This window comes from Botrytis deweyae (genome assembly GCF_014898535.1).
Source record: "Botrytis deweyae strain B1 chromosome Unknown BDEW_013, whole genome shotgun sequence".
Taxonomy (NCBI): Eukaryota; Fungi; Ascomycota; class Leotiomycetes; order Helotiales; family Sclerotiniaceae; genus Botrytis; species Botrytis deweyae.
The window spans coordinates 294860-309643 of record NW_024066220.1 but is presented as its reverse complement, the minus strand read 5'-3'; the positions used below and the strand labels follow the sequence as shown (position 1 = coordinate 309643).

Genomic DNA, 14784 nt, shown 5'->3' with positions numbered 1-14784 from the left:
TTTCTTCCTTCTATCTACTTCTCAATACCCTCCCCCAGCACATAACAAAGACCCCCCTCCCCCCCATCTCGTCTCAGCTTTACATCATTTCATCATCCTCAAAGAAACCGCCATTCCTTCCTCTTTCTTCTCTTCCCCAACAAAGAACCTCCTTCCCTTCTCTCTCTAGCTCAATCTCCTGAACTCCAATCAAGCACTAAACATCTAATGAGTATGAAAGAGTACAGTCCATTGGAAGTAACACACACATCATATAATAGTAGAAGAAACGAGGGTTCTCTAGTTCAGTGGTAGAATTCTTGTTTTGGGTTTTCTGAATCTGAATTGTGAGATATTGGAGGTAAGATCTTACAGTTGACTAGTGGAAAGAAGATCCTTAAGATCTTGAAAGCGTTCTACAGAGCTGTTACTTAAGTTGCGTGTACCTGGTATACTATCCTCTCGCAATTTTGAATTCGGAGCACTGGGCTGAATATTGTAATCACGCTCGGTATATCTTCATCAATTTATATAATTTTTTTCTTCGCCTGGAGTACTGAAACTTGCGAGCCTCTACAATGATATTTGACCGACATATATTATTAACATTTAATTAAATTTTGGATCAAGTAAGGCCATCTAAATTCATCCAAGGTCCTCGACTCCAATCTAACTCATTCAACCAATCCAGATTCCCAAATGCTCCCACATCATCACCCATTGCATCCAGATCATCTACTCCCATCATACCCACATCCACATTCCCATTTCCATTCTCACCTCCCAACCCATCATTCCCATCCTCAACCAACCCCATTCCACTCCTCTCCCCCTCTTGTCCCTGTCCCTGCGAATTCCCACGACCACCAACTCGATGATTCAAAATCTGATCTAGAATCCTCTTCACCAATTTACTCATACGTCCACACAGCAGATAATTCCCCGCACTCGGTTTAATCCATTCGAAAAACCCCACCAACAAACTTAAGTTCTGCACAATTTCCGACGTCGGGAGTTTGATCGTCGATTCATGCGGCGATTTCATCTGTTTAAGGATTTCTACACACAAGACTCCACTGGAGGGAACACCCCAACACATCAGCATCCAATCGTAATCATGATGGTGTTCGACGAAGCGATCGCGTTGGACCCAGAAGAGGACGGTCAGTTGGAGCATTTCGAGAGCGCAGGATATCATGGATTGGCCGGAGAGAAGGAGAGATTTGTGAGCGAGTCGTTCGAGCGTGAGTCGTTGTTCGAGATATGTGAGACGCAGACCGATGCGACGCCATAGTACACTATCAGATATCAAAGGAGAGTATACGTCGTTAGGACGGTAATGAGTGTAGCAGGGGAAACCATCGTAGGTTTCTTGTAGACGAGCTAGAAGATCGGTAATGCGGGTATCGCTGATATTACCAGTGAGAGATAGTTCGAGAATTTCATCGGTGATTATAGTAAGATAGCCGTGAGCGCGAATGTACGTTGCGTTTGTCATTCTGCCTTCTTGATTCCAGCCATTGGCGTCTAATTTCTCCGCAGCTTTCCTAAGGGCTTCGGGACCTTGAGCAAATACTTCATCGTCGATGTCAAGAGGGAAGCGGAACCGCGTATAGCGGTAACTCAACGCCGGTGGACGACCCGTAAGATGAGCAGAACTTTTATCGACATTGAATATTATTGTAAATAAACGTCTTTTACACTCGGATAAGAATGTGACGGGTCCATCATTATCCGGTTGGCGATGGAGACCAAGTGCCGTTGACATGCTAACCAAGTCTCCTATCTGTCTCCAAACAATCAAACTCGCGTCGCCCATGATTACAGTAGCAATTATAAGATTTTGAGTCAAAAGTCCTACCATGACGGTATTAATGTAGTCCATATAATTAGACAATGTAACACAAGCTTGTATGCAATCTTTCAACTCTAGAGCGAAATGTTTTCGGTCTTTCCTTTGCCCAGGCTGAGTTGTAAAAAAAGCATCTCTTTCAGATAGCGACAAAATGGATTGACATAGAGCCGCAAATATGAGTCCCACAGACTCCCATCTCATATTGGGTCCTGTAATACTGTCTAACCAAGGTTGGTAATCCTCTGCCTCCTGTAAATGATGCTCGGAGTTCCTGCATAGATGCGTAGATATACGTTCCATATCGTCGAGACGTCTTGGCTCTTTAAACTCCTTTCCCCACTGAGACCACAAAGAATATACTATTTGTGCTGAAATTAGTCTCGGGGTATAAGGACTACACTCGCCCTTCCTTTCCAAAAACCATTTCAGCAAATGGTCACATGTTCGTTTGTCGGGCAGTTTTTGCAATATCTTGATTCCGAGCTGGATTCGTGGGGATCCTCCAAATGCGTTTCCGGGCAGCATCAGGAAGTTATGAGTCTGGAGACTGTCATAAGATGGAAGTGCACCAGAGTCATTGGAGATTTGTATATCGTTACCGATATTCTCCCGATTTTCCTCGAATACAGCGGAGAAGTTTGTTGGGCCAAAGAAACCCCCGGATTGTATTCTTCCTGGTTCCGTGGGCCTACTATCGGGAGAAAGCAGGTGATCATGTGTAGATATAATAGAAGGAGTTGGAGTTGGAGCTGGAGTTGGAGTGGGGGTTGACAGAGTACCGGCAGTTTGTTCGTGCTCCCTGCTTGTATTGGATTCCCCTGTAGGTGGTCGACGGGTCATAGGAGCTGAGAGGTATATACATTTTGCCGATGCTTTCCGTCGCTTACATCGATCACATACGGGAAGACTATGATCACAAGAAATTTTGGCTTTTCTGCATGGCTCACACGCGGGCTGTTTGCCATTTCGTCTCCGTGGGACAACTCCGTGTCCGTTCTCTCTGCGGATCGACATATGTATTGAGTATATAGAAGGTTTAAACAATTATCGCATTACAATGATAGCTAGTTAGAATTTGCTTGTAGGACCAACAAGATAATAAGGAAAATTGAAAAGATGTGTCGAGAAAACACAGGTTGATAGAGGATTAGCAATACCGTTCGTGACGGAGTTCAACATCGGCACTCGGAGTAAGCTAGATTTTAAATTAATCCCGGCTCAACAATCTACCAGGTAATCATGAAAAAGCCAGCAACATGAATATCGGTTCCAAGCTCCTGAGAGGTTCTCTGTATCGACCTCGGGAGTATGTCTACACCATTTCTAATTACTTTATCGATACCGAAGATAGTTCTTCGATGTGCTGGTAGCGACAGGTCATTATTAGATGAATGAAACCACTGTCTAGCATTTTGAGCAAGAGAAACGAGTGTTGTTGACGCCGTTGAGCTATATTTTCTTTTGTAAGTCCCTTGTTTTATATGGCTTGTAACTGGGATATTATCTTGCCATTGTCCAAATGAGATAAGTACAAGTACATACAACACGGAATCATCACAGAAGCCTCTATCGTGATATACTTTTCGGCTTGCTACACAAGAAGTTCCGAATGTCCCGTTCTTATATATCGACAACGACAGTTCAATAAGTGCCGTGGATGGCGCATTTACTTTTTGCTCATATTGGTGGATTCTCAGACGTAATCATCAGACAAGAACTGCTCCGCAGATGTCTCAAGGGTGACAGCATAACCATAATCAATATGCTTTATGTCAATTTTGTTCGTCGTAACAAAATACCATTGTAAACACACCCAAGTGGACTCAATGGGCCTCACTGTTGAATCCCCGTCTGGATGAGAGTAGAGTACATCGTTTACGATTTTGACAACCAGTCATTATACTTCTCGACGCTCACCGCAAATCTTGACTAGATCTAAATTCTGGGCAAGCAGATACTTCACCATTTTGAAAGCTAATCGCATTGTTGATGGCGAAGGCCAGATCGAGTACCCGTCATTCTATACCTCAAATATATAGCATGAGAGCAAGAGCCACTTATTTTGGAATATATTACGTGACTTCACTCATGGAAACAGACATCCCAAGTCCCCGGTGGAAGCATTTTCTTCCATCCACAATGTTGTCAAGTTAACCTCGGGATTTGTGGGCACACAAGGAGAATTATCGACTTTTCTAGACAATCTTGGAAATCTTCATAACTTATTTGAAGGCGATCAATGTTCCACCAGGCCGAAAGCAAAGTTGCGATTGGCTCATTTAAATCCAAGCCCTTTCCTTCATACTCTTCATCTGAAATCCTAAACCTCCTAGCACAGACAACAACCGGTATTGAAACGCACGGCATCCATATCTCCATTTGTTTCACAGCATTGTCAATCACGTGTTCTTGTTGAAGAAAGCATCTCCCTGTAAATTAAATATATGCCGTGGCTCGTGCGACATTAATACCTAGGGATTTCCTAATCGGGGTTTGATCGCGAGAGAACATTTTGGTGGAAGCGCTTCTCTGGTCTTAAGCTCTTCAGTCTGATCATGCCCGGGAGTACAGACGATCCACTACAAGTGCCTGAGTTCAGCCACTACACCGGATGGTTTCCATCGCTCGGCATATCGTACTGAGTTAGGATTCGTGAAGATATCCCAAAAACGGAAATGTAACGAAAATACCATAACGGGTCATCTATCATAATGATCAACTTATAGGGCTGGGAGATCTTATATAATATCTATTTCCCGTTGTTATCTTAGCATAGCATTCTTGTTACATTCATTCATCTTTTGGTTAACCAATCTTCACTCCATTCATTTCAGAATACAAATACCAGTACCAGCTGCGCTGTCAACCATTCTTTCATTACCATTCATTATCAACGAAATCAAAATCAAATCAAAATGTACTCCCCATCCCTCCTCCTCTCTCTAGCCCTCACAACCCTAGCCTCCGCATCCACCATCTCCGCACCCCACTACCCCCGCGCAAACTCCAGCACCTCCAGCACCTCCTCCGCCTGCGTTCCCGCCGGCGCAATCCACATGATCGTTGCTCGCGCCTCCACCGAAGCCCCCGGCGAGGGAATCATCGGCTCCGTCGCCACCATGGTCAAAGCCTCTCTTCCCGGCTCCGACTCCGAATCCGTAGATTATCCGGCTACACTTACGCAGTATCAAGCTTCTGAAGCGTCGGGCGTAGCCGCCATGCAGAAATTGATACAGGCGTATGCGGAAAAGTGTCCCGGGAGTAAGATGGCAGTGATGGGGTATTCGCAGGGTGCGCAGGTGGCGGCGGATGTTATGTGTGGGACTTCTGAAACGGGATTTGCTGGGAATCCTCAGGCGTTGTCGGCGAATATTAGTAGTAATGGTGAGTTTTCATTTTCCTTATTGACAATTTGGAACTTAAGAAGAGGGAATTTGACTAACCGAAAACTCAGTCGTGGCAATGGTCCTAATGGGCGATCCATCCCACGTCCCAGCCGAAACATTCAACGCCGGTACCGCCAAAAACAATGGACTTTTTACCCGTCAAAATATTGCCGCCTGTCCTGCCGAGAAAACAGTCTCTTATTGTGACGATCAAGATGAGTAAGTCATTCCCTCTTCGCCTACTATCTCTACCCTCTCTACGTCCCAACCCCCTTCAACCATTCTAACACCCCAATCAGATTCTGCGACTCCGGCAACTCCCTCCAAGTCCACCTCTCCTACGTCACCACCTACGGAACCGCCGCCGCGAAATTCATCACCGATAAAATGTCCGGCGAAACCACCTCCTCCACTTCCACCTCTTCCTCCTCCACAAACGGAACCGCAAATGCACAAAGCGCGCAGAGTCTTACGCGCGCGGCTACTACTACTAGTACGAATGATGTCGCAAAGATGAGCGCCTCTTTGGGTATGCTGGCTTTCTTTTTGGGATTGGGAGTTTTGATTTAAAATTTGAATTTGATTTTGAATTTGATTTCGGATTTTTTTTGGTTTTATATTTTTTACACTCACATTTAGTGACAAGAAGATCTAATATCCTATCTTTCCATGCGGTATTGGGATACAACATAGTAGTAGGCGTAAACTAGGCGTAGGGAACGATAAAAGGAAAGGGGTAATCGATATCCATTTCTTTCTATTTCTATTTCTCTTTCTCTTTCTTGATTTTCACATCTCAATTCGAAGAGTAGTTATATGGATTGTACTGGATACCAGAGGAGCAGTTGATTATATAGATACTTTGATTCATTTCAAATAGAATTTATTCCGTACTTTCAAATGTCAATTGCGTACCCAGTAGTACCTATCAATCAAGAAGATTTTGTTATACCATGCATACATGACATGTGAATCTGATACATATACGTGATATCGACCCCAACTATCCAACCCACACTGAGAAATTCCACTTCCACACAACTACTAGGTAACTAGAACTAGCCAATAACTCCATCCTTCACTTACGAAACATTTCAGCACATCTCATCATCAACCTCATCTCCCATATATCGCCGCAAAATTCATCACGGCCTACACTACCCTGGACTGAAAGATACAACGATGTACCACCGATGACTTTCCTGTGTGATTGAATATTGTAAGGTGTAAAATGTGTCAATACACTAAGCTATCTAATAAGCTCATCCTAATTCTGACGCCAAGATATACTGACACCGGCCCATTAATACTGAAGATACACTTATAGCGCCTAGGAAAACCCCACTCCGAACACCAATAGCTACGCACCAGAAATGTCTACTTTACGTTACGTTGCGCCCAGCACTCGTTACTCATTCGCTTAATGCTGTCATTTCAAGATTTGACTTCTACCGGGTCCCCCTAGCACTTCAGTCATATCTTTATCGTTATCTTCATCTCCGTCTCCGTCGCTACTTCTAAGAACAGCTGGGCTTGGATTCGCGAGAGATTGACTCCCGCTGCCACCCCCGTTTCCCTCCCCGATACTACTCGGTGATATGTGACTTCTTGTTTCTTTATCACCAGCATCATCAATAAAGACAATATGACGTTTTACTCCTTCATCTGCATCGTCATTCACATCTTCAACCTTACTATCAACCGAGCCACCTTTCCAACTCGAACTATCTCCGCCCCCACTCTGCCCCGACCCCCTTTTCAATTCCGGACTTGGGGTTCTCGGTCCCGGATGTGCAGGATAATGCAAACTGTGCTTCGCCTTCCTATGAAGATGTTTCCTCTCACTCTCCTCTATCCTGTCCATCTCAGCCTGTTGGGTTCTCGTAATTTTTCCCTGTCGTCTCGTATACCTATTCAAGCTCTCACATAGCCGATCTAATACCCATTCACTCTCGCTAACATCCGCTAACATCGGACTATCCTCACCAATCCAATCCCATTCGACCAATCCCTCATCTTCCTCTTCCTCCTCAACTTCCTTCGCATTGTGCGTGCTGAATCTGATTAAGCGAGTGAACTCCACCCATTCCTCATAACTATATTTCTTTGGTTTCTCAGCTCGTAGATCGTTCGCGACGCGTTTGATAGCTGTTGCTAATTTTCGGGCTAGATCATGTTCGGTGTGTTCAGGAGGTTCCTCAATTTCCTCAACAACCTGACCCAGAGAGGATTCTGGATCTGGACCGATGTCGTCAATTATAGGTATTTGTCTATCGTCAGGATTTTGCAATTCGAAACCATGACGAATACGCTTTTTAGCTTCTCTTTCATCTGTCTTTTTCGATATCCATGCATGTATTCTTGGGTGATTCATGAGAAAATCATGCCAAACACCCGCTTTAGGCATAATCGTCCAATCGGCTAATGTGAATGTACCACGATTAATGGCTGCTATAACTGTAGAACTCATATCTGAAATGAGAATCGTCATGGTAGGTATTGCAATCAAAGACCAAACGACAAAGAAGGGTTTCCCAGCATTGGATTTCGGTGCGAAATCGCCATAACCAATAGTTAAAAGAGAAACGTAGCAAAAATACAAAGCCTGAAAGTATGTTAAGTCTTGTTCACGCTTTTCGGCTCTCCAGAAAACAGTGGCACCTCCGCACCATAGAATTGAGAAGGCGAAGATAGACATTGATAGTGCGTAGTATTGCTTGAATTTTCGTACATTTGTTTGAATCTGGCGCATAGCATCAAAACGATCCTTTTCTTCTCTGAGTAGAATTAATTTCTCTCTACGCTTAGCATGCTTTACTTGAGGAGATTTGTTTTCGGCATGTTTATGAAGCTTAGCGTCGCGACTAAGAGGAATGAGTGAATTATGTGTCAGCCCAGCTCCCCCTCGACCACCAGAGGAATAGGCTCTCCTTTGATGGAAAGTGATGTTCTGGCCCTGAACATCAAAATGACCATACTGGTCAAGCGAAGGACGGCGCATTAAGCCTGAACCGGAAGCTCCGGAAGAATCTCCCACTGCACCACGGCGATGTATGTCAGGTTTGGGAGGTAAGCCGAGACGGTCGCGAATCTCTTTCTCATTCGTGACTGAACGACCAAAGGTTTCCTGTTGTTGACGCATTGCATGATGCTTGACAATCTTGTCCTGTGACATACCAGAAGCGAATTTGCGCAAACTATTGATCATAAGACCAAGGAAGATGATGCCAATGACAGCATATGGAAAAAGAAGCCCTCGACCGAGACTGTTATTAGGCACGAAATCTCCGAAACCGACCGTCAAGATTGTGACATCACAGAAATAGAGAGCATCAGCGTATTGAAAGCCACAGACTGTTTGATAAACTCCAGCTCCACCAGCTAACCATATAAAGAACATCATGGTTTGTAAGATCAAAGTTCTTTGATCGTCATCGAGTTCAAAATGTTGTGGGTAATGACCGAGGAAATAGCCGAGCATATTGACCATGAGAACCATTGACCCTAAGAGATATAACGAAGCTGCCATAACTGCGGACCAGAATCCCTGAGACCAAGTTTGACCAGGACGAATTGGCGGGACGTACTCGTGCATAGCTAATAAGATACCAATAAGCTATGAAATGCATGTTAGAATTGAAATTGGCACAAGGACCTTAGACTTACGATGCCAGTAGACAAGTACCAGAAGATTATCGATAGAGGTAATGCGACGATATACCTGACCCTGCGCATAAAATTCAGGAGCAAGAAAAGATTGCCAGCAAACCCACATCCAAGAGAAATAGCATTTAGGACGATTTCCCTTAAATCTCAAATTAGTAACATTCGTGAGTTTCTTCAAAGATCTCCCACCATTCTGGATCAGGTATGCCAACGCCATTTTCATCAGCACCAAATGGCAATTGTCCATCATCAGGTAGGTCAGCCCTCCATTTTGTTACCAGAGCGGAAATTGACAAAACATTTGCCAAGGGCCCAATTGTGGCAGCGATGAGAGGGAATGCAGTTGATGCAACCCACCAATCTCTATTGGAATATGGGTCAGTGTATAAAATTAAGTAAAGAAGATGAACTCAACGAACTGTGGTAGATCATCCATTTTTGCTCTGAATTTGAACCTCCCAATTCTAAGCAGACCCGGCCCCGACAGTTCATTATTCAGAGTGAGTCGACTCCCGGTATTACCGCCGTTGGCAACAGTGTGGCCATTGTTCATGAAGCTGGCTTCAGAATTGTTACCCGCCATTGTCATGGTTTATTGAGCGAGATCATAATGTCTCTGGCTCCTGTCTTACCTCTCAAGTAGATGCGCCTGTGATTATTGACCGGCGGATTTTCTAATCGATTTTCTTGAAAGGGCAGACTTTAATTTTCCTCACCTGTCTTCTTTGCCCGGATATCTACTCAAGAACTCCAAGTGATATCGGCCGATGTCTTTGTTCCTTGGCAGTCCACCAAGCTTAACCTTGATTAGGTATAAATACGCTAACGGTGAATTGAGTTGATGTACTTCTCTCACGCTTTGAAATCCGAATATCTTCAAAATCAAAAGCAGTCAACTGGAATCAATATAAGTAGTACGCACAAAAAACGAAGAGAATGTAAAGTAAACCAACTAAGTCTCCGTAGTGGGATGATAGCTTCCTGGAGATTTGATCGCCATCACGCTGCATGCAAAATGCCGGGGTATGTATGCGGGTTAGATTACGTAAGGTCAACTAATGCATGAGAATGTGATCTAGATCGTTCCCAGAACTTCGATTGTGTTTGTTGAAGCTTTTGGGGGATTATCCCGGATTAGTATCGAAGATAGCAATGTTACTGTGAATGCAATTCTGATAGCTTGAATGAGAAAGAAGGAATTGTATAGAATGCTATTTACATTGGAGTCGGGTAAAGTTACTTATTACTCTCTCTGTACTGCTCATCATTCATCGAGACCTACAAACATTGGCACATAGGTACATGAAACTTGTGCGGGGAAGCGGCTTGCGAAGAAGCAGCTCCAGGTTCAAATAGATGAAGCCATTTAAAGCTGTAGAAGCATTTTCGTATTTGTCCAACACACTTCATTCGTTAAAGCTCAAGTATATGTATGACGAGTTTAGTCGTATGCGGACGAAATGAATGAATGATAGGCGTTCGTGGCTTAAAACATCCTGATTGGCGTTTAAATAAAGTTTCTTTTCGCATGCTTTAGATCTATATCTAAATGATGATATAACAAATGAAAAAGGTGCTCTCATCTACTCCTATTATCGCATTAGTGTTGAGACAATGAGAGTAGCTTCAAGTCTCAGTGTCCGCTGACATGTAAACAATTCCAAATGTACAAATTTTGCTTTTCTAATTTTTTCAACCCAACTGATATATACCCAACGCCTTGCCTTCACTTGGCCCATATTTACTAAAGAAAAATATTGTCTGAAGAGACAGAGATAGTATGTACTCATTCGGCCTCTTCTCGACCACCCACCCTTTCTACAAGCCTGATAGAACATTAGCAACGTTGAAAAGAAATACACCTCAGACGAAGGAACGTACCGGAATATGCTAACTGCAAAAGTCATCCCCCATGCGAGTAATGCTATGGTTATTATGGCACAGAGTGTTTTAGCTCTATGACATACCACACCATTATATCCCGTGTTTCCGACTTTACAGCTCCCGTTGTCGTCTGATATGGCATCAAAAGCTAATGTCAAATTAGAAGCCTCAAGAATAATGAAAAAGAGATCTAAAAGAACGAGTCGAATTTTGGCTTTCGGTGCTCGAAGGCCTAAAGGTTTACCCGTATATTCATCCCAGGTCATGTAGAGAGTATACGGAATTGCAATCACATCTACTACAATTGCCATAGTTGTAGATGGACTTTGAGAATAGGAGTATTTATTCGAAAGATGATGAACCGAGCCTGCAATGCTCAAGGCGATTATTGAAGTTATAAGCACAATCAGTCGAAAAATAAGGGGAACATAGGGGTTCATGAGAATGGTTTGCTAGATACCGTTAGCCAATCATTCATTCCAAAAGCAGAGTGTGGAGCTTACCTGCACGCGTTTTAGAAAGGTTTCCCGTTTCCTTTTGTTGTATATGAGAGATGTAATGTTATCATCATCGTCACCTTCACCCTTCTCAAGATCCCCGCACCATGGTCTATCGTAACCGGGAGTTAAATTATTTAAAAATGCCGGATCGACTAATTTGCGATCCTCTCCTTCGGGCACACCATACGATGATGCTTTGATAAAAGTTCGCCATACAGCTGCATTTGGTTGTACCCCAGCCCTAAGAATGACAGGTTCCGCGTCTCTAGCATGATCCCATTTCCTACCTCTGACCGGTTCGCGCAAACCTCCAAAGAAACCCGTCTCTACTTTCTTGTCGCTTATGGCATTGTACGTATCATCATCGGAGTCAACATATCCATCGAGAGATATTCTTCGCGAAGATTGAGTTGGTGTAGAATTATGCTGAGCTGGATGTATTCTCGAAGGGGTGGAAACTCTTTTGGGTTGCGATGGTGGGTCGTTGTCTTCATATGAATCTATCCAGGCTTTTGACAGGTAAGCTCAAGTCGAGAGTTCGACTGAGGGCCAATAACTTACAAGGGAGGGAACGAACTTCCCTTTGAGCTGCTCGATTCTGTGCATGCGTGCTAGTTGTCGATTGTGTGTTTTGGGTACTGTAGGTCCTATAAGAGGCGGACGAGTAGGTTTTGGGTCGAACGGCATGCTGAGAACCAGCTCTCTTTTTCCCTTTCATGGCAACATTCTCCGATGAACCGACGCTCGCAGAATCCGAGAACTGACGTGGGACCGTAAGGGAATCATGTTGAAAATTATTATTATATGCTTCGAATGGTAGTCCCAGGCCTGGTGTGGTCCGTGGCAATCTATCTGATGTTGCCATAATACCAGGATATCCCCCGATTTGTGTGTCGCAGAGTTAAGACGATGAAATTTTTGACACTTCTTGCAATTCTTTCTTCCAGTCCTAACACGCGATGGAGCAACCCTGAACGACGCTTCAATCGCGGTCGACCCCTCTCCTATTCCTGCATTGTTGCCTTTCGTAATAAGAATTGAAACACGAATTAGCTTTTGGTTATGAATTGAGTACGATAAGAAAGGAAATTGATTGAAGGAGGGGAAAAGAATTGAGTAAATGAGTGTACGAATGAATAATGAATTAGAAGAAAGAATTGAAGGAAGTGACAAGAGGAATTTAGAAGTGAAATTTTGGATGTTTGGTTCGCGGTTAGTTAAGATTAGAGATGTAGTTGCAATTCTGTAGCTATGAATAAAAGATTAAATGATCTACGGAGGACCACACAGGCCCATTAAACATCTCTATGGGATGATTGGGATGATTGGGATTATATGGATTTTATGGATTATTACCATAAACGAAACGCGGCGAAGATGGGAGAGCAAGGGGGTGAGGAGTGATCAGAAGGATAAAAATGATGAGAATAATAAGACAATTCAAGGTATAAATTGGAATTTGAGAACATGGGGGAGTTTATAATAAGCCTTGCAAGGATTCCCTACTAGGTGTCTTCAATTTGCAGGTAGTATTGTGAATATATATATAAATAAACCGTGTGTATACATATATATATGTATATGTATATATACGAAGTATTCATAGTATTCATGGTGTTCACGATATCCATGATATTCACAGTATTCATGGGATTCCGGTAGGTGGGTAGATCCTCACGTGGCACTATATGGAGTACCTACTAGGTGCCTAGGCAGATATTACTTGCATCGTGTCGTATTTGTGAATCTTCACCCACTTCTTCCCTCTCCTCCCACCATTTTCACCCACCATACACTCGAAATACCTATCGAGCCTATCATCTCACTCCTCACTCACCTACCTAGTACACTTCTATCTAGATCAATCTTTTCTTCTCCCCCCACTTGGAAAATATTCGACTCCATGTACTCGTTCGTACTAGGGATTTATTCACTAGGTACCTGCTAGGTATTCAAGGTTATTCTCATGCGTCATTCTACCTACAAGTGAAAATGGATCTTATCTTAGCTCAGCCTCCATGAATCCAGGTAAAAAGCTTTTCGATTTTTGGGTTTTTTTGTAGCTTGATGGTCATCTACCGGTAGTTCTAATCAGTCAAAAAGAGAAAGAAAGAAAGAAGTGCAAAACGTTACTCACCTAACCAGCACCATCTTCTCATCATAACTATCAAACACCCTCCAATGCAATTGAAGTAACAAACGGCATTTCACGAGCAGACGAATAACGACCATTTTACGTATAACGCCTAACGATCTTGTACGACATAATACCCATCTCGAGAATCGCAATTGTGTAAATTTTTCATCTAATTCTCTGGTCCACGAAGAACGAACTATGCGCCTCTACCTACTTCCCATCTCCACGCGGCGAACCCTTATTTACTGCCAGCGACTTAATGTTACCACTACAAATGAGGTTTCCTTACTAGATAAGACAACTACAAAGGCGAATAATCTTTGGAATAGTTGGGAGAAGAAGGAATCAGGATGGCAGAAGAAGGTGGTCGATTTTGGGAACAAGGCCCTGCAAAGAATACCATATGAGGAATGGGGTCTAAAATCCATTCCTCCCTTGTCTAAACGAAGGCGAGCAGAAGAATTGGGCGACAGAGAGAAAGTTGAGATCTCATTTCCCTCAAATTTTCTTCCGCAGGAAAACATTTCGAAAATCCTGCAAGTACTTGGCACAGAGAGAAGACAACTTCACAAGACGAGGTTATGGGGTTCAATCATTGGAATGCCTTTAGTTGCTCCCTTCGCGCTTGTTCCGATGTAAGTGCAGCCAGCTATAACCTCGCCGATAATATTTGGAAGCTAACATCAATCAGTATCCCAAATCTACCCTTCTTCTATCTATGCTTTCGGGCATATAGTCATTGGAAAGCGCTAGCAGGGTCTAAACACATCGACTTCCTTTTGAAGGAAAATCTGATTGTATCAAAGCCATCCAAGATATTAGACGAGCTGTATCTGAGGAACAAGATTCCGTCTCCCGACTCGAAAAGTGCGGCTGATACACTATCATCAAATTCGAATGTATCGGATGTTGAGACGATGCTACTTCATGCTTCTGATGGAAAGGAAATTGCCAAAGCATTAGACATACCAGAATTGCAAATGGAACTCGATCGAGCAGTATGGCAAGTAGAAAATGATCTGGAAGATAAAAGGAAAATGAGGGAGGAAAAAGACCAATTGGCCTTGACCAAGGAGGAGGCCAAGAAAAAATAGACAGCTTGTTGTACATTCGTAATACAACCGAACGTAACATATTAGCAAAGGGCAGTCTAGATTATGGGCTACCAGAAGGGAAATGACGCATTGTAAGCATAGCGAGCGTATCACGCGCCCAACAATATAGAAATACAAGAGACTATTCACTACCCTTCAGAAGAAAATCGTACCATCAGATCCATTAATCGCCGATCAAGGCAATTAGTTTTCTGGGTTATCAATTTTGGCGATGGATAGACTTCTAGACCTTTACCTAATAGAGAAAGTACTAAAAGAGCTA

General features: G+C 43.3%; 5 protein-coding genes across 5 annotated transcripts; 2 read left to right on the top strand and 3 right to left on the bottom strand.

Annotated features, from left to right (window-relative positions):
- Positions 1-604: 604 nt before the first annotated feature.
- Positions 605-2848, bottom strand: EAE98_006239 (uncharacterized protein; the record flags this gene model as incomplete). The annotated part of the gene is made up of 1 exon (XM_038953862.1): positions 605-2848. One exon carries the CDS (start codon positions 2846-2848, stop codon positions 605-607), a length of 2244 nt encoding a protein of 747 aa, XP_038809652.1.
- Positions 2849-4749: 1901 nt separating this feature from the next.
- Positions 4750-5790, top strand: EAE98_006238 (uncharacterized protein; the record flags this gene model as incomplete). The annotated part of the gene is made up of 3 exons (XM_038953861.1): positions 4750-5218; positions 5289-5439; positions 5520-5790. The coding sequence occupies 3 exons, from the start codon at positions 4750-4752 to the stop codon at positions 5788-5790; spliced, it is 891 nt and encodes a 296-aa protein (XP_038809651.1).
- Positions 5791-6649: 859 nt separating this feature from the next.
- EAE98_006237 (uncharacterized protein) lies at positions 6650-9475 on the bottom strand (the record flags this gene model as incomplete). The annotated part of the gene is made up of 4 exons (XM_038953860.1): positions 6650-8836; positions 8887-9025; positions 9076-9249; positions 9306-9475. The coding sequence occupies 4 exons, from the start codon at positions 9473-9475 to the stop codon at positions 6650-6652; spliced, it is 2670 nt and encodes an 889-aa protein (XP_038809650.1).
- A 1197-nt stretch (positions 9476-10672) lies between these two features.
- On the bottom strand, positions 10673-12135 carry EAE98_006236 (uncharacterized protein; the record flags this gene model as incomplete). Its single annotated transcript, XM_038953859.1, has 4 exons — positions 10673-10712; positions 10768-11222; positions 11274-11779; positions 11832-12135. 4 exons carry the CDS (start codon positions 12133-12135, stop codon positions 10673-10675), a joined length of 1305 nt encoding a protein of 434 aa, XP_038809649.1.
- Positions 12136-13605: 1470 nt separating this feature from the next.
- Positions 13606-14501, top strand: EAE98_006235 (uncharacterized protein; the record flags this gene model as incomplete). Its single annotated transcript, XM_038953858.1, has 2 exons — positions 13606-14042; positions 14099-14501. 2 exons carry the CDS (start codon positions 13606-13608, stop codon positions 14499-14501), a joined length of 840 nt encoding a protein of 279 aa, XP_038809648.1.
- Between the last annotated feature and the right edge of the window lie 283 nt (positions 14502-14784).